The sequence below is a fragment of the Callorhinus ursinus genome, unplaced genomic scaffold (assembly GCF_003265705.2).
Source record: "Callorhinus ursinus isolate GAN/ISIS: 27379988/994484 unplaced genomic scaffold, GSC_fseal_2.0 scaffold4, whole genome shotgun sequence".
Taxonomy (NCBI): domain Eukaryota; kingdom Metazoa; phylum Chordata; class Mammalia; order Carnivora; family Otariidae; genus Callorhinus; species Callorhinus ursinus.
This window is the reverse complement of record NW_027397066.1, coordinates 54,946,486-54,966,835: the sequence shown is the minus strand read 5'-3', so window position 1 is coordinate 54,966,835 and position 20,350 is coordinate 54,946,486. Positions and strand designations below refer to the sequence as shown.

The following is a 20,350-nucleotide window of genomic DNA, read 5'->3' as shown; positions in this document are numbered from 1 at the left end:
TTTCTTTCTTTCTTTCTTTCTTTCTTTCTTTCTTTCTTTCTTTCTTTTTCTTTCTTTTCCCTGAGAAAGAGAGAGAGAGAGCGCAGGCAGGAGGGGCCGAGGGAAAGGGAGAGAATCTCAAACTGACTGTGCTGAACATGGATCCCAATGCAGGGTTTAATCTCATGAGCCTGAGATTACCACCTGAGCTAAAACCAAGAGCCCCACACTTAACCAACTACACCATCCAGGCACCCAAATCATCCTTTTTCCTTACATATGCAGTAAGGCTTTTTTTTTTCCCAGTCTGTCATTTCTCTTTTAACTTTATAAATGATTATTGCAGCTTCCTTTTTTAGGTTGTCAAACTAAGTTATTTTCCTTTATCACTTTTAGGATTTGTGTCTTGCTTAGCAAGTCTTTTACATTAAAAAAATGTATAAAGTTTTCTACATTCTTTTCTATTATTTTTATCATTTTACTTTTCATTTACATTTAGCTTCTAAAATTTACTTGTGGTATGAATAGAGCTCCAAAGTTGGCATTCAGGTGGTAAGAAAAATATATAGGTTTTTTGTTGTTGTTGTTAATGAACACTACAAAAACTACCTAGGATCAAAGAAAGAGAGACTATTAAAAGGAAAACCTGGTTAACTTCCAATAATTTTCTTGTATAACATGCAAACAAAAAAGAATTCTGAAATTAAAATCTCAGATTATTATAGTTAACAAAGGGTGCTAAAACTCTTCTATAGATATTATTCAGTCTAGAGAATGATAGAGAAATATGTTTAAATTTTTACTAGAAACTTACAGGTAACTATTACATAAATTGAAATAGGATGTAATTTCTAAGCCACCTAAGAAATTATGAAAAATAAAGAAATATGCTCAATCCACTATAAAAAAGAAATAATAAAAGCAAATTAAGCATAACAAAACCATAAAAATGGCAGAAACAAGCTTAGATTTATGAGTAATCATAATAAGTATAAATGAATTACATTCTTTTAAAAGCTAGAGATTCTCTCTCATAAGTCCCCAGAAAATAGACTTTATGACAGAGACTTGTGTATATGTGTTTATTGGATAGGGCTCACTGAAATCACACCTCTAAGACAGTGAGGTAAGCAGTACTGCAAAGGGGACAAGTTGCAACAAGGCTTTCAATCAATGTCACAGAGAGCTCTGAAGCTGACATATCTCCTTAGACGTACACTGGCCTCTCTAACATGTCCTAAGTGGAAGCAAAGAATCTAGGGCTTTGAAACCAACTCCTTCCCTGCTCATTGGCCAATTGTTGTAGTCCCTTTGGGCTGCTATAACAGAACATCATATAAACTTTAGATAGCCTATAAACAACACATACTTATTTTTCACAGCTCTGGAGGGCAGGAAGCCCAAGATCAAGGTGCCAGCAGATTTGGTACTTGGTGGGAACTTGCTTCCCGGTTCATCGACTGCCATCTTCTCGTTATGGAATTACATGGTAGAAGGGGCAAGGGAGGTCTTCCGGGTCTCTTTTATAAAAAGGCATTAATCTCATTCATGAAGGCTCTGCCCTCATGACCAAGTAATCTACCTGGACTTCTACAATGACTTTGTAACTGAGCTCTCTATATCCTCTCTTGCTGCCCTCCACACAACAGCCCTTCTCTAGGCAGGGTGATCTCCCTAAAACACAAAATTGATTAGATCATTCACCTGCTTAAAATATCCAATAACTGTACCTTGGCTTTAGGATGAAGAAATCCTAACATGGCCTACCAGGTCTAACAGGATCTAGTCCCTGACTCTCTCTTAGCTTTATCTCAGGCCACTGTCCCTTACTCTTAATGCTAAAAGCCACATTAACCTTCCTTCAGAGGCTCTAAGGCAGTATCCACTCCCTTCCTTTTCCAGTTTCTTGTGGCTGCCACACACATTGGCTTGTGGTCACATTACTCCAATCTCTGTCTCCATCTTCACATGCCTTTCTCCTCTTTTGCGTGTCCAATTTCCCTCTACCTCTCTCTTGTAAGGACACCTGCAGCTGGATTTACAGCCCACTTCAATCATCAAGGATGATCTCTTCATGTCAAGATCCTTAACTTACTCACAACTGCAAAGATATTTTTTCCTTATAAGGTAACATTTCCGGGTTCCAGGGATTAAGACCTGATATCTAGTGGTGGCCATTATTCAGCCTACTACACCTTCCATATGAATCCACAATACATCCCACATGGAGTTATAGTAGCATACAATTTGATTTCAGGGAGCAAAGAGGGATAATGATTTGGAATTGGCAATGATGAGCAAGGAAATATCCTCTTCACCTATATGAACAGTGGTAAAAGGGGTTGGAGAGAAAGAATAGCCACCACTTTAAATGGTGGCAAAGAAATCTTTATGCTGGAGGAAAGTCAGGTTCCAGTTAGAGCAAGAAGATGATATTTGGAGAAGAGATTCATGAAGATTTTGCAGAAATCATACTGTGACTTCCAAAGAACAACCAAGCAGTCTTTTTAGAGAGTTGGAGAAAGGAATGGGAAGGACTCATATTAGAGAATGGGACAAGCCTGAGCTGGGAGTTTAGAGGTTCCTGAAATGAGTGAAGAAAACAGGGATAAAGGGCAAGAGGGGATTAAACAGGATGGCTTCCAAGGCAATTTGTGGTGAAAGGTCTGTGAGAATTGGGTTAAGGAGAAAGAAGGTGGGAGGATCTCCAAGAATATAAGAACCAAATGAGGGAAATATCCAGAAAAACTGAGTTGAATCCTTATGCGAATCATGTGGGGAAGAATAATTTCTTTTGTAATTGTTATTCGTTACATGTACCATATGAATTTATTAGTCTTGTCTTATTTTTATTGTTTAAATTAGCTACAGTGCCTACAAAGAGTAATCTTATATTTAAAAATAAATATGAGGACAGGACTAAATAAATTGCACCCAACATGCCGTTTAAAAACAGATTTTCTTCCAAAGAGAAATATGTAGGTAGGACTCCAGATGGAAATCAGAATTTAAACCAGGAATGAAAATCTGCGTCTTCAAGTGAAATAATTCTGGGAACACAATTAGGGTATCTATGTTGAAAAAACTTATATAAGAAGAGAACTCAATTGCCATTTGTGAATGCACTCTTCAAAAACACAAAACAAAACTTGTGAAGTAGTATGAGATATTCACATTTTCAGAAAGCTGAAAGTATATTGCAAACTATAATAAAATGTATAGTGTCTATAATTTGAGTAGTTGTTTCTACAATACTTGGGAAATACTACTAAGGAGAAACTTAAAATGTTTAATTGTATTGAAATGTTATCTCTTGGACATGTCAGTTTTCTTGGAAAAAGTCATTTAGTTATTATAATATTTACATGTGTTAAAAACATATTTGATTTCTTTTATCACATATAATCTTTTTAGGTGGCAGATAAATTCTTTTCTCTATCTTTTATATCTACCTCCACAGTACCTTATAAGGTGCTGTGCAGCATAGTGAATTTTCAGTACATATTGCTGACAGGCTATTTTGCTTTCATACAGAAATAATTCCTTTTTTTTAATAACCTACACACTATGCTTTTTCCAGAAATTTTCTGTGGAGTATAACACACATAAAAAAGAATACTGAAGACAAATGTACAGATCAATGAATTGTCACGAAGCCAACACTCATGTAATTACCACCTAATGAAGAAATAGTGCACAGCCAGCGTCCAGAAGCTACATCCCACCCACCCCCTCCAAAAAATTTTCCCCTGAGCAATGTGCCTTTTCCTCCAAAAGGCAAACACTATCCTGGACTTTTAACTTTATAATTTAGATCTAAGTGTTTGAATATTACAGAAATGGATAGTACATATTATTTTGTGTCTGATTCTTTCACTTGTGGGAGTCATCTATGTTTCTGCATGTATCTGAAGTTCTTTTACTTGAAGTACTGTAGAATATTTTATTGTATGAAAATACCACAGGTATGTAGCCATTCTATTGTTGATGGACATTTGGGTTGTTTACATTTTGGAGCTATGGTGAATGCTGTTGCTGGGAATGTTCTTGTACATGGTTTTGGTGCACATGCATATGCCATTTGTGGTGGGTTTAGAATAGGAATGAAATTGGTGGGTTAAAAGGCATGCACAAATTCTGCTTTGGTAGAAACTGCCAAGCCATTTCCCAAAGTGGCTACACCAATTTACACTTCCACCAGCAGTTACTTAATAGCTCCTCGTCCCCACCAACCCTATTACTTTTTTTTTTAACTCAAGCCAAAATGATCAATATATAGTGGTTTTAATTTCCATTTCCTTGATGACTAATGAAGTTGAACAACTTTTCATATGATTATGGACATTTGTATATCTTATTTTTTTCTGGTGTCTATTTAAGTTTTTTTTTTTCTATTGGGATGTCTGCCTTCTTAAAAAATTGACTTATATGCAGAATATTCTATTCTGCATATAAGTTTTTTTGTCAGAAAAATGCACTGCAAAGGTATTTTCCATTCTATGACTTGCCTTTCACATTCTTAATGGCTCTTTTGATAAATAGGAGTTCTAAATGTAGTTTAATTTATCATTTTTTTTCTTTTATGGTTAATACTTTTTGTGTACTTGTGTAAAGACTGCTTTCTTCAAGATCATAAAGATCTTTTCCTAAATTACCTTCTGGAGGATTATTATTTTACCCTTTACATTAAGATTTATGATCTCCCTAAAGTAGGAATATCTTTTTTATCATAAAGATATCAAATTTTAGGCAAAAAACATATATTTACACTTAGGATGTTGCCTTTCAAAAGTCCAATTCCAATCATGGTGAAGGTACCAACCAGTCTTACCCATAGCACATCCTGGATTCCATTTTTGACCTTGTTTCCTTGATACTGTCAGATGCCCTCTTCAGCTTTGAAGATTCCCAGCATCTGTTTGTTGAATATAGCAGCTCCAAATAAGAGGCTAACTTCTTTGGGTTTATCTTCACTTAGATCTTGGCCCTGGAATTCTTCATTGTCTTGTTAGCTCTATGATCTCTTCAAAATAATTTTAACTATATATTTTATTCATCTTTCTTACTATAATTATCAGAAGTGTTGGTCTAAATTGCTTAGTCCATCATTACTGGAAAGTCCAGTCCCATTTATTTAAAAAAAAAATTGTCTTGATTTTACTCTCACTATCTATGTAAACTTTGACAAGTAATTTAAACTCTGTGAAGTTCAAAACTATTTTTTAAAGATTTATTTATTTACTTGAGATAGAGAGAGAGCACATGAGTGGGGGGAGGGGCAGAGAGAGAGGGTAAACCAGACTCCTCATTGAGTGCAGAGCCTGATGCAGGGCTCGATCGCAGGACCCTGAGATCATGACCTGAGCCTAAGGCCGACGACGCTTAACCAACTGAGCCACCCAGGCACACCTAAACTCTGTCAAGTTCAATTTCTTCACTTGTAAATGAGAATGACAGTACTTCTAGAATTGTTGAAAATTTTAATGTGAAATGGTATATATAAAAACATTGGAAGTGATGATATAAGGCTGCTGGTATACCTTTGGTAAGTGGCAGCTATTATTTTTATTATATGAATGATGATAAAAATAATTATTAAGATGATGATGAGAATAGCAGTACTTCTGCATAACTCTATCACATCGCCCTAATTTTCTAATCTAAGAGGGATATAAAGTTAATCTGACAACACATAGGCTTCAAGTAATGATTGTTTCCAATTTTTAGATTTGCCCAAACCAAAATTTCAATAATTTATTCTGGATTTTTTTAACCTAAAATTGATGTCAGACTCAGGAATAAATGATTTTAAATACTAATTTTGCTCAGGTAAAAAAATAAACTGTATTATCTCTGTTCTTATATTTCTCTCATTTTATGATATATCAAAATTCCATGGACACTAGTTATAACACTGCCACAGTTTCACTTGTAAGTTCTCTTAGTAATTCATCTTACAAGAAGACTGAAACTCATTGAACAGCAGTTCGGTCTCATCTTTTTAGTAATGTTGGGCTTCAGTTCCCTATATTACAAGAGCTGGCAAGGCATGTCAATTTTCCCTCAATTTTCCTCCATAGGAACAGATTATATAATTAAATTGTATTTTCAGCAGCAAAAATTACCAATGCACAAGAAATGATGTTTTACTCTAGAGGACTTACAGTAAGGAGGCAGTCAAGTATTAGAATATTTAATTTTGATACATATAGATTGCTTATTGAGTAACAGGCCTATTGACTAGGTTACACAGTTTCCTTGAGAATATGTAGCTAGTTTCCTAGTTACGAATTTTATACACAGGGAATAGGGTAGCTCCCATTCTGTTAGCTAAATGACATCTTGGGCCAGAAATGTATGTCTCATGAGTTTGATAAATATGAAACAATTCCTTACAGCTTGATCATATGGGCTTTATTGGTAAAACAGCTTCTAATTTTGCTGTAATTAAAAAAGATCTCTGTTAGTTCACCAGCTAAGCTAACCCAAAATATTACTGCAAATGCAAAAGAAAATGGTATTAAGAAGAACCAAATACTATGTAGGAATGAACAAGCAATAGAAAGAAAGGAGAAGTTCTTGCTTTCTGTTCCATGTTGTAAGAATCAGACAACCTGTAAGTGTTTATTCAGATTCTGGAATTGGGATGCCTGCGTGACTCAGTCAGTTCAGTGTCAGACTCTTCAGCTCAGGTCATGATCTCAGGGTTATGAGATCGAGCTTCCCATCAGGCTCCATGCTCCTTGTGGAGCCTGCTTAAGATTCTCTCTCTCCCTCTCCATCTGCCCCTCTGCCTATGCTCTCTCTCACTTGCTTTCTCAAAAAAAAAAAAAAATCTGGACTGTATGAAAAATTAGTATAAGACATAAACCCTATACTTCAGGACTTTATAATCTACTTGGGGAAATAGATATGGCACAAATAGAATAGTAATTAATAATAGAATAGTAATTAATAATTAGTTGTTACTACCTCAGTATGTGAAATTTTATCACAAAAAATAAAATTACTGTGGGCCAGAGTTTTTGTAGAAGATTCAGTAGAAAGTCTTAAGATGGTTTTGAAGGACTTTGAAAATAAATGGATATAGATGCAAATAACAAGATAAAGCTTTTGGGGAAAATACCCAAAAAATACCCAGGAAGAGGAAGTACCATCATGGGTGGGTAATTCCAGTTGCTGCAAAGCATTTGAATAATTCTTATCCAGGTTGACATTGAGACTTCATGGATGAATTGAAGCTAGGACATGATATTTGTGGGAGTGTCCTTGGAACAAATGTACATTCTATGACTCAGTCATTTAAAGAATGATGATTCAACAAAACAATAACTATAACATGACATCCTTGCTCTTCCTTTAAGAACTGACAGGACTTTTGTGATTATGGGGCTGAGAAGAGAAAAATGGCATGAGTATTGAAATTTTAGGCCTTGTTCAAAATGGGAGAAAGGTTTATCCTGTTTCAGCAGCAATGCTGTTCATCCATGGAAAGCTGGAGAACCACACCAGTCCACAGTTTCTATTTCTGATACTAGAAGCAAATCAAAAGGAAGAAGAGATGCATATGAGAGGACTGATATCTAATATAAATACTTTCAATCTATAAGTTTTGTTTTAAAACTATAAGTTGACAGTAAATATTAGATAACATTTGTATTTGTTACAAATGGTATTTCTACTATTAGCTATTTCAAGATTCCTGAATCTCAGTGAGTTGGTAAGATGGAAGGTTTATTTCAAGTTTATGCAAAGTCCAAAATGTAGTATACTTGAAAAGGCATGTAGTAATTCTTATAGTGGTGATTATGTCAGTTTTGGCAACTTAAGGTTCTTTTCTTTTCTAGGAATTTCTTTACTTCATATAAATTTTAAAATTTATTTGCAGTAAGATAGCATAACTTTGATTAAAAAATTTAACAATGATATTAAAAGACTGGAAAATTGTGCCATCCTGTCTCCAAAGCATGGAGGCAAAAATCCTAAACAAATCAGCATATGAAACCCAGTGATACATAAAATGTATAATAAATTACAATCAAGTTGTGATTATTCCAGAAATACAGAGTTGTTCAATATTTAAATATCTATGAATGTGACTTATAACATTGGTCAAAATAAAGGTAGAAAAGAGGTATGATTTATCTCAATTATGCCAAAAAAAGCATTTGATCAAATTCAAAGTGCCTTTATTTTAAAATACATCAAACTAAAAACAGAAGATAACTCCCTTAATCTGATAAAGTGACAGCAAACATCCTATTGAATAGTGAAACACTGAAAACCTCTCCTTGAAATTAAGAACAAAGGAAGGATGCCTGCTATCGTCATTTTTTTTCAGCAATGTACTAGCGTTCTGGGACACAAGGCTGAAACAATGAATCAGTCAACCAATCAACCAAAACAAAATAAAAAATATAAGCAATGGAAAAGAGGTAGTAATTCTATTCTTATTTGCAGATGACTTGATGATGTGGGTGTATGATAAATATTCAAAAGAATGTTCAAATTAAAAAAAATAAATCAAAAAAGTTTTCTGGAAAGAAGGTCAATATACAAAAATCAATTTTATTTCCATATGCCAGCAACATGTATAACATGAAATTTAAAGAATAATACCATTTACAATAGGACAGAAAAATCAAATACAGTTGAATCTTGAACAACCACAGGTTTGAATTGCACAGGTCCACTTACAGATTTTTTACAGTAGTGTAAATGTATATTCTCTTCCTTAAAATTTTCTTAATAATAATATTTTTTTCTCTAGCTTACATGTAAGAACATGGTATGTAATATATATAACATACAAAATATGTATTAACTGTTTATGTTCTCATTAAGGCTTCCAGTCAACATTAGGCTATTAATAGTTAAGTTTTGGGGTTCAAGTTATATGCACATTTTCGACTCCACAGGGGAGTCAACACCCCTAAGCCCCTTGTTGTTCAAGGGTCAACTGTATATGCGTTCAATGCTATAAATTTCCTTCTATTCACTGCATCCCCCAAATTTTGATAAGTTGTATTTTTTTTCATTTAGTTCAAAATATCTTAAAATTTCTCTTGAGAGTTCTCTCGAATGACTGATGTTATTTAGAAGCATGTTATTTACCTCCACATAGGTTGGGATTTCCAGTTATCTTTCTGTTATTGCTATTTCTAATTTAATTTCACTGTGGCATGAAAGCTGACAATGTATGATTTCTGTTCTTTTAAATTTGTCAAGGTGTATTTTGTGGTCCAGAATGTGGTCTCTCTTGATGAATATTCCATGTGATCCTGAGAAGAATTTGTATTCTATTGTTGGATGAAGTAGTCTATAGATAACAATTATATTCAGATGATTGATGGTGTTAAATTCAACTATGTTCTTATTGATTTTCCACCTGCTGGATCTGTCCAATTTTGATACAGATGTATCTCTATGTATGTCTCCAACTATGGTAACAGATTCATCTATTTCTCCTTGCAGTTCTATCGCTTTTTGCCTCATGTGGTTTGACACTATAGTTAGGTACATACACATTAAGTGTTGTTATGTCCCTTCAAAGGCATTCTTCATTTCTGTTACAGTGTTATTGAGGTTTTTTCTTTTTAATCTCTAGCATTTTGGTTCTTCTGTAGGATTTCCATTTCTCTACTTACATTTCCCATCTATTCTGGCATGCTCTCTACTTTATCCGTTAAAGCTGTCAGCATATCAATCATAGTTGTTTTAAATTCCTGGTGTAATAATTCCAACATCCCTGCCATGTCTGGTTCTGATGCTTGCTCTGTCTCTCCAAATTGAGGGGCTTTTTTTTCTTTTGTTTTTTGCCCTTTGGTATGTCTTGCAAATTTTCCCTGATAGCTGAGCATGATGTACCAAGTAAACAGAACTACTATAAACAGGCCTTTAGTAATGAGGTGGTAAGGTGTAGGGAGAAGGAGTGTTCTATAGTCTGATGATTAAGTCTACTCTTTTAGTGAGTCTATGCCTCTAGACTATGAACTTCACAAGTGTTTCTCAGTTTTTTTACCCCCTATTCTCAGGACAGAAGAATGACCTGAGGTTGGGTATTTCCCTTTCCCAGGTCAGTTAGGTGTTGTTAATACCCCAGTATGTTAGGCTTTGATTAACTAGTTGTCTCCAAGGGCAGCCCTTGTTAAGAGAATAGAGTGCTCTGGAATATATCAAAGTGTTCCCTTTTCTGTCTCCCTGCCAGAAACCCAAATGGATTTTTCTTCAATATTTACTGTGGGAATCTGGTTGAATTTCTGGAGGTAAATCTCACAATACTTTGGGCTTCGCCCTATGACTGGGTCCCTCTGGAGTTTTTAACTCTGAGTTATCCATACCAAATCTCCAGCAGTTTATCAATAACACTTTAGGTTTTCCTTTCCTGACACTGGTTCTGCTCTGGTGGTTTCTGTTCTTGAGTCTTGACTCAGTTAAGACTTAAGAATACAGTGAGTCTTGATTCACTGTATTAACTGTATTCTCTTGTCTATCTCTCCAGTATTTGGGGCAGTTGTTTGCTCTGTGTTCTCCCCTCTGTTATGGATCCAAAAAAAGAGTTACTGATTTCATAGTCTGTTAAGGTTTATACTTCTTGTTAGGATGGAATTGCAATATCCAGTATATATAGAAAACTCACATATATCCATAAGAAAAAAGATAAATAACCTAATGGAAAAAAATAAGCTAGATATATGAACAGAATTCTCAGAAGAGGAAACCCAGAATGAGAATGAGAATTCTTCTCACTGGTAATTAGGGAAATTTAAATGTAAATCACAATGAAATATAATTTCATTTACATCAGAATGGTGGCAATATTAGTTATATTAAAATTGATACCTTGTGAAAAATCATTTGTCAGAAACTTCTGCCTATAGCTGATGTCAACTGAGGAAGAAGAAGCCAGTATAATGGAACTGGTTAAACACAAAATTAGGATTATCCCAGTTTACCACAAAACTGTTTCTTGGGTATACCTTCTAGGTGACCAATCTAGGAGTAGGCTATTATTTTTTTTTTTAAATAGCTAAGTCAAGGAAGTTTATGATTCCCTTGATGACTCCTATATTGAAACCATAGAAATATGGTAGTCATTAATACTAGTCAGACAAGTTTCATCATATTTGTTCTCTACATTTCACCCAGCCCATAAAAACAAACCAATCAACACTGGATGTAGCCCATAAACCTGGGAAATATTGATCTCTTAAAAGCTACACCAGAAGGCCCTTATTTTAATTATCACTATCATTGTCACCACCACCATCATCATCATCACCATCATTGTCGCTGACAACACCACAACAGTCGTAATATTATGTACAGGTAAATGGGATTTTATTTGGGAAATTAAGTCTACAAAACCTAGCAAGTTCTTAGAATATCTTCTAGCTTTTTGTTAACTGCTTGCTTTCTATAATTTATATTTTTCTTTCTGTACACTGCTAAAAAACATGCTATTGTATCTGAGGTCCAAAGGCTCTGAAAAGTCTCTGGGAAAGTTTCAGGAAGTTGGAAAAAAAGAATCCAATTCCAACAAAATTTTGCTTACTTTTTTTTATAAGAACACAATTTTTGTTCTCTAGCAATGTAATTGAAATAATATTTTCTAATATGAAATGTTTTCTTGAAAATAAAAATATAAATTCCATTATAGATTTTTGGAATAATGTCCTTATAATCCAGGTCCTGAATTGGCATCTGGCAGACTGCAGAGGGTCCTCAAAACTTCATGGATGTTCAAATGAATTTGCTATGTAGGCTCTCTGTTTTTCCAGAATTCCAGGGGAAAGTTAAAAGTGGAAGCCATTCAACTCATTTGATCATTAATTTCTCCGTTCCTTATTCACAACTCTTTCCCTAATGACTTAAAGTCTTCTATGGAAAAAAAAAGGTTTATCTTTATAAAATTTGGAGAATTTTGCACTGGAATCTAGCTTTAACACTCTTCACTGTGTAACAGAATTCAGGTGCATCTAATTCAAATGGTCTGTAAATTAAATTTTAATAAATGAAAATTACAATTATTGTAATGCTTTGCAGGTTAACTGCTAATGCAATATCAGAAGGTGGTTATAAGAAAATCTAATCTAGGAAATAATACCTGGTATGGACTGTGGGGATAAATTACAGTGAGATTGATGCTTTAAAATTGTGAATCATGCAGTTACCATTATTTTTATTGACATTATTATTGTGATTTGATTAAGGGGAATGTTTGATTATGCCAGAATAGTGATAAGACCTTACTTGAATTAGATTCAATACAAAAATGAGGCAGTTATAGTTTAATTAAGTATATGGAGTTGTTTAAAATCATTGAAGATTTATTTTTAACCTGTTTTCTTTGTTAAATGAGTTCATTTTGGAATGCAGATTTCTGTTTCTTTTTTTAAAAAAGGCCAAAATTAATTTGGTAAATGAGAAAGTAAATTGTTTCATAAATGGAACTTTTTAAATATTTAGAACATCATTTAAATAATTTCAGCTATTATTTAAAAATAATAATCAATTCTTTGAGTCCATGCATCACAATTACTAGAGGAAGGGCTAAATAAAATATAAACCACTGTGATGTTTTAGATATAAAAGTATCTCCTTAATTGCTTATGATAGGAAGAAATCCATAATGAAGGGGAAAAAACCACCAGCGCTATAGTCAACAAAATGTATTCTCTAGCACTTCCCAGAGCTTCTAAAAGGAGCTTTTGATGAAATATATTTTATAAACTGTAATGTGTTGATTACTTGTATAGAAACCATTTCAGCTACTTTAGAGTCACTATTCAGGCTACATAATGTTAAAGTCCCTCAAATTAATTTGCATGTCTCAGAAAGACTAAGCTACCAGACTAAGTTACAACTGGCTAATCCAAAAAAATTTGAGACCTCAATATCACAGTAAACATTTCTGGTTATTAGAAGAGACTTATCAGATAGTCATAAGGTTCTAAAAATAGCTAATAATTACCTTAATTGCATACTACTTTTAAAGTGGTTCATCTAGTATAAGAAACACAATACCTGAATAGATTTTTGCTCTGAGGATGAGATTAAACAGCAGGATTCCAGTATGGAAGCATACATGGAATGCATCTGAAATAGGGAGTTTCTTTGAAGAGCTTTGACAAATAATTTTGGTTCTGGGAAACACTGATTAACAAGTCATCAAAGGCGTATAAAGAAGAGGTAGGATTAAGAATAGAGAACAGAGCAGAGAGTGAATAAGAGTGGGTGGAGTTACACAGTTGTGTCATAAGGTAATATTTGTTTTTTAAAGGAACTTCTCTACCTAAAAATAAATTGGTCCTAGAGGGATCAAAACGAAAAGATTCTCATATTCATAGGGAATATCTAATGTGCCAAATATATCCCCTGGTTACAAATTCCTCTGTTTTACAAGTTCTGTTTAAGATGATGCAGAATATGGAAAATTGAAGAAACAGCTAAGGCTATTTTTAAATTTGAAATCAGATTTTTTTAAAAGATTTTATTTATTTATTTGAGAGAGAAAGAGAATGAGCATGAGCAGGGGAGGAGGGGCAGAGGGAGAGGCAGAAGCAGGCTCCCCACTGAGCAGAGAGCCCAACATGGGGCTTGTTCCCAGGACCCTGGTATTATGACTTGAACCGAAGGCAGCCGCTTAACTGACTTGAGCCACCCAGGTGCCCCTGAAATCAGAATTTTGTGTGTGTTTGTTATAGGTCTTCCTCCAAATCAGCAATCTCATGACATCATGTCTTTCAAAATATGCAGGATAAATAACTAGTGTCCAAATTTTATATATATAGATTAGACTGAGGGTAGCCATAAGACCTAATTGTAACCCTAGACCACTCCATTTGGATGATGCCAAGTCACCATATTTTCTGATTATTTGTCATCTAATTGATCGGCTTTGACAATGAACCTACTTGTCTCTTAATTTATGTGATACAAATAATCTATGTTTATAGTAGAAACATCAGAAAATATAAAGAAAAAAGTAAACAAAAAAGAAAAAATCTACCTATAATCTCATAACATGGGATAACTGTCATTGGCATCATGATATTTCCTTCCACATTTAATTAAAACTTATAAATCATTATATTATATATTTGTTTATAAATCTATATATGTCCATGTACATGATATGACTATAGTCAAAAATACAATTAGACCACACCTAGTGTTTTGTAACCTGCTTTAGATAAATAAAAAGAGCAAATCAATTTCTCTTCAGAGAAACCATGTGAATCTTGCTCACTGCTATATTCCCAGAAGCTAACACAGTACTTAAATATGATTTGTTTAATGAATGAGCATTAGGGTCTATCCTCTTTGAAATATTTAAGGCTTCTATGTTTCATGCTAACATAGGGACCTAATCATAAATTATAAATTATGTTGAATGAGTTGAAGGAGAGCCAGGTACGTTTAGAATGTCTATCATCTGATTTGAGCCATTTTTTTTTTCCTTTCATAGGAATGGCATGTCCTCCCAGAGAAGATCTTGGCCAGTATGGATGGTGATCCTTATTTTTTTTGGAGTGACAACCATCTTGGGAGTAACTATTGGTCTCCTTGTTCATTTTCTGGCAGCTGGTCAGTATTGTCTATTTTTCATTTTCATCCTTACTACTAAATCTCCTTTTATTTTTAGAAATTGATAAGAAACAACATGAATATTAAATTTCTTCATGGAAATTTTCTCATCTATTTACTATATTATTTCAGCATAACAATTCTCTATTATTTAATACCAAAGTTTATAATTTTTTTTGAATCAAATGCCTCCTTGAGCCACTCTGTAACTTATATTACCAACAATGAGAGTATGGGCAAGACTGAAAAGTTCAGTGTTTTGAGGCCAAAATGCATTGTCAATAAAGGAGCTTATGCAGTAGGTTAGTAGTTGAATTGTTATATCTTTTAGTAAATATACACAAAAATTTGGAAACCCCTACTCTTACTGGCTCAATTCTGGTTGGTTTATTTTTTTTTAAGATTTTATTTATTTGACAGAGAGAGAGACACAGCGAGAGAGGGAACACAAGCGGGGGAGCAGGAAAGGGAGAAGCAGGCTTCCCGCAGAGCAGGGAGCCTGACACGGGGCTCGATCCCAGGACTCTGGGATCATGACCTGAGCCGAAGGTAGACGCTTAACGACTGAGCGACCCAGGCACCTCTCAATTCTGGTTGTTAAGATATAATTGCTAAATAGCAATTAGATAATCCACAAATGTCTCATCTTTCCTTAAAAATTTAATTCAATTTAATTAACATACAGTGTATTATTAGTTTCAGAGATAATTTAGTGATTCATAAGCTGCATATAACACTCAGTGCTCATTACATCAAGTGCCCTCCTTAATGCCCATCACCCCACTATCCCATCCCCCCACCCACCTCCTCTCCAGTAACCCTCAGTTTGTTTCCTATAGTTAAGAGACTCATGGTTCGTCTCTCTCTCTGTTTTTGTCTTATTTTTTCTTTCCTTCCCCTATGTTCATCTGTTTTATTTTTTAAATTGCACATATGAGTGAAATCATATCATATTTGTCTCTCTCTGACTGACTTATTTCTCTTAAGGTAATACCCTCTAGTTCCATCCATGTCATTGCAAATGGTAAGATTTCATTTTTTTGATGGCTGAGTAATATTCCCTCATATATATACCACCTCTTCTTTATGCATTCATTGGTCAATGGACATCTGGGCTCTTTCCATATTTTGGCTATTGTGCACATTGCTGCTATAAACTTTGGGGTGCATGTGTCCCTACAAATCACTATGTATCCTTTGGATAAATACCTAATAGTACAATTGCTGGGTTGTAGGGTAGCTCTATTTTTAACTTTTTGAGGAATCTACATACTGTCTTCCAGAGCGGCTGCACCAGCTTGCATTCCCAACAGTGTGAGAGCGTTCCCCTTTCTCTGCATCCCTGCCAACATCTGTTGTTTCCTGAGTTGTTAATTTTAACCATTCTGACCAGTGTGAGGTGGTATCTTATTGTAATTTTGATTTGTATTTCTCTGATGCTGAGTGATGTTGAGCATTTTTTCATGTGTCTGTTGGCCATTTGGATGTCTTCTTTGGAGAAATGTCTGTTCATGCCTTCTGCCCATTTCTTGGCTGGATTTTCTGGTTTTTGGGTATTGAGTTTGATAAATTCTTTATAGATTTTGGATATTAGCCCTTTATCTGATAAGACATTTGCAAATATCTTCTCCTATTCCGTAGGTTGTGTTTTAGTTTTGTTGACTGTTTCCTTTGCTATGAAAAGCTTTTTCTCTTGATGAGGTCCCAATAGTTCATGTTTGCTTTTGTTTCCCTTGCCTTTGAAGACATGTCTAGCAAGAAGTTGCTGCAACTAAAGTCAAAGAGGATTTTGATGGATTCCTGTCTCACACTGAGGTCTTTCATCCACACAAATGTCCCATCTGATACTAGATAGTAGAAGTGACTGTATGTTTATATAAATTTGACCTTATTTTTAAAATTTTTGTTAACACTACCTTCAGAAAGTTTGGTTTTCCAATTTATTTTTACCTTTCAGGAAAATAAAACCTTAAACTTGTGTAGCTATTTAGTGTTTTCAAAGAAATTTGACATCCATTATTCCACTTGATCCTCACAATAATCCTTTGAGCTAGGGAGGGTAGGTTTTACTACTATCTTTGTTTTCACATGCAAAATATCAAGATTGAGAAAAGTCAAGTGCTTATTATTATAGGGTTTTTTTTACATTCTTTTTTTAAATTTTATTTTATTATGTTATGTTAATCCCCATACATTACATCATTAGTTTTTGATGTAGTGTTCCATGATTCATTGTTTGCATATAACACCCAGTGCTCCATTTACTACATACCCTCTTTAATACCCATCACCAGGTTAACCCATCCTCCCACCCCCCTCCCCTCTAGAACCCTCAGTTTGTTTCTCAGAGTCCATAGTCTGTCACGGTTCGTCTCCCCCTCCGATTCCCCCCTCTTCATTTTTCCCTTCCTACTATCTTCTTTTTTTTTTTTAACATATAATGTATTATTTGTTCCAGAGGTACAGGTCTGTGGTTCAACAGTCCTACACAATTCACAGTGCTCAGTGTCATAGATGAGCATAAACCTAGACCTTAACATTCAAGTGTATTATTGTACTTTATCATAAGTTTTTCTGTTTTATTCCTCAGAAATATATTACTCTATACAATAATGAAGTGTAGGATGATTTTCCTAATACTGTGAGAATTCCAGCTTTTCCTTCAACCTGGCCTCTCCTTTGTTTTCTCTAACCATCTTTTTTTTTTTTAAAGATTTATTTATTTGAGAGAGAGAGAGCAAATGGGGGGAGGGACAGAGGGAGAGAATCTTCAAGAAGACTCCCCGCTGAGCACAGAGCCTTAGGTAGGGCTTCATCTCACCACCCATGAGATCATGACCTGAGCTGAAACCAAGAGTTAGGCACTTAACCAACTGAGCTACCCAAGTGCCCTATGTTTTCTTTAATTATCTTGGTCTCAAATTTCAAAACTTTTCCTTCAGAAAAGTAATGTATGCTTACAGTCCAGTCTCTTGCCTGCCATGTCTGTCCCTGAACTCTCTGTAGTCTGGGTACTTCTGTCCTCTGATTCTGCTCGTTAAAAAATAACATCCATTACATAATTTCCCTTTAAGGAAATTTGCTCCAAGTTTACCAAATCAAGCATCATGAAGAAGCCTAGTAGCTTAATTAGCTATCCTTCCAAAATATAATTTGTATTTTAATAGGTCCCTTCTTCTGGATAAACAATGCGTTCATAGACCGGAGTGGTACAAAAGGGAGAACTGCAGACATCCTGGCTCAAGGAGGACATGTGTGGGATGAGAATTTGCCCTTGACTTTCTCTACATGGTCAGCCACATACAATTTCAAATACAAGGCTAGGTGGGCTTATATTACCTGAAATTAAGTTAATTGAACTGGGCTCCTTGTGAAGTAAAAATATGCACTCAAAACTCTGTTGTAAAGGTCGGCTGGAGTCAGCCTGAAAGATAGGTTTGCTCTAGGATTCTGACTTAGGAACAAAATCAAGCTTTGTTAATAATACTAAGGGCAACTTGAGTTGGATGACACCTAGAGTAATCTCTCATTCAAGTGGTATGAAATTAGTTTCTCTGTCTGAATCTATCTATTGTTTTTAAGACATTATTTTTGAGTTTCTACTTCTTGGATTAACTCAGAGATTAATATTCCACAAGGATCATTATTCTAGAATGACTGGTTCAGCTCTTTCTTAACTATTTTATTTAACAAAACTATTTCCAAAAGCTTACACAGACATTCACAAACAATTGCAAAATCCTTCAGATAGTTTATCTAGGAGCGCTAAACCTTTGCTTTCGCTCAGAATCACCTGTGGAGCTCTTCTAAAGAAGTGTCGTCCCTTAGGTTTTCTGTTTCAGTGGAACTGGGATAGGACCCGCCCATGTATGCCTTTTAGAAGCTCTGTCGTTATTCTAATACATAGATAGTGTTGCAATCCTTGGGTCTAAAGCAATGTTTTATAAAGATAATAAAATATATTTCTATCTTAAAATAGATTTTATTATAAACTTTGAGATGTGGACAGATAACTATGTAAATACTGATCACTGCTATGTCTGTAAAACTGATTATTATTTTAAAGACCACAGTGTAGGGTACAGATAGATTCCCATTCAATTTATCTAAATAATTGTATTATTCAGCTCAAGCTGCCATAACAGAATACCACAGACTAGGTGTCTTAAACAACAAGTATTTATTTTCTCATAGTTTTGGAAGCTGGAAGTCCAAGATCAGCATGCCAGCAGGGTCACTATAGCCTCACATGGCCTTTTTTTCTGTGACATATGGGGTTGGGGGGGTAATTTGCAGGACAGAGAAGGAAGGATCAGTCTCATGTCTCTTCCTATAAGGCTACCAGTTCTATTGGTTTCCGATTTAACTCTATGACCTGATTTATGATCTGATTTAAACTTAATCACCTTGTTAAAGGCCATATCTCTATATGTAGTCATATAGGGGTTTGGGCTTCAATATATGAATTCTAAGGGGACAATTCAGTTCATAAAAATAATCAAGGGAAAATAAACTTAAAAATTGCACCTCAAATCAATCTAATTTTCCAGTAATATAACTAGAGTCAGATATCTAAACATCATGATTTCTTTAAATATGGACATGACAGATATGACTGTTGACAAATTAATCAGCCTACCTGGGATGCCTGGGTGGTTCAGCCAGTTAAGGGTCTGCCGTTAGCTCAGGTCCTGATCCCAGGGTTCTGGGATCGAGTCCCTGCTTCTCCCTGTCCCTCTGCCCCTCCCACCTGCTTGTGCTCTCTCTCTCTCTCTCTCACACTCTCCCTCTCTCAAATAAATAAATAAAATCTGCATAAAAAATAAAATAAGATAGTTCCCTAAAAAAAAAAATCTGCCTACCTATATATACCCAAGTTCAGCATACTAGATGTAACACAAAATTAGCAGATTCTAGTTGTTTGCTCTTCGATTTGATGATAGACTTCAGAGATCAAAAACATGAAATGATAAGAAAGATCTTGGAGTTTATTTTTGCAATTTAGTCTTTGTGATTATTGAAAAAAATTGCAGAAGGCTAAAGTGATATACCAACATGGCATAGCCAATTGGTGGCAGGGTTTAAACTAATTCCTCTAACTTCATATGCATTATTCTTTCAGAATGACCTTAGGTAACTTATTAGATAGAACCTAGCATTTGCTTTTCGTATATACCAGTTGCCATAAGGAAAAATATAGGAGACCATTGGAAGATAGGAAACTAAGTTTTATTTTAGATTGAAATGATATTCCTGACTTCCAGGATAATGAATTATTTTAGCTCAGAGATCACATTTTTCATTCTATTATTAGCATTCCTTAGAGACTCTATGGTACTTTTTAAGGTGCATCAATATTTTTCTAAGGTTTGTTTATGAAACAGAACACTTCAATGGTGTAGCTGAACTGCTGGAAATACTAGGAAGTATTATCAATGGCTTTGCTTTACCTCTTAAGGCAGAACACAAACAGTTTCTGGTGAAAGTGTTGATCTCTTTACACACTGTCAGGAGCTTATCACTCTTCCATGCCCAGCTGGCGTATTGCATAGTACAGTTTCTGGAGAAAGATCCTTCACTCACAGAACCAGTTATTAGCGGGTTAATGAAATTTTGGCCTAAAACATGTAGTCAGAAAGAGGTCATGTTCCTTGGGGAGCTGGAAGAAATACTGGATGTGATTGAACCCTCACAATTTGTTAAAATTCAAGAACCTTTGTTTAAACAAATTGCCAAGTGTGTATCTAGCCCCCATTTTCAGGTGGCAGAAAGGGCACTGGAT

At 34.8% G+C, this 20,350-nt stretch overlaps 1 protein-coding gene across 1 annotated transcript in view; it reads left to right on the top strand.

Moving 5' to 3' along the window:
* Positions 1-20,350, top strand: part of LOC112835498 (transmembrane protease serine 11B-like) — a 33,629-nt gene that overhangs the window by 2,152 nt on the left and 11,127 nt on the right. Inside the window, 1 exon segment of the mRNA XM_025886979.1 lies at positions 14,450-14,568. Coding sequence (XP_025742764.1) covers positions 14,450-14,568 — 119 coding nt within the window.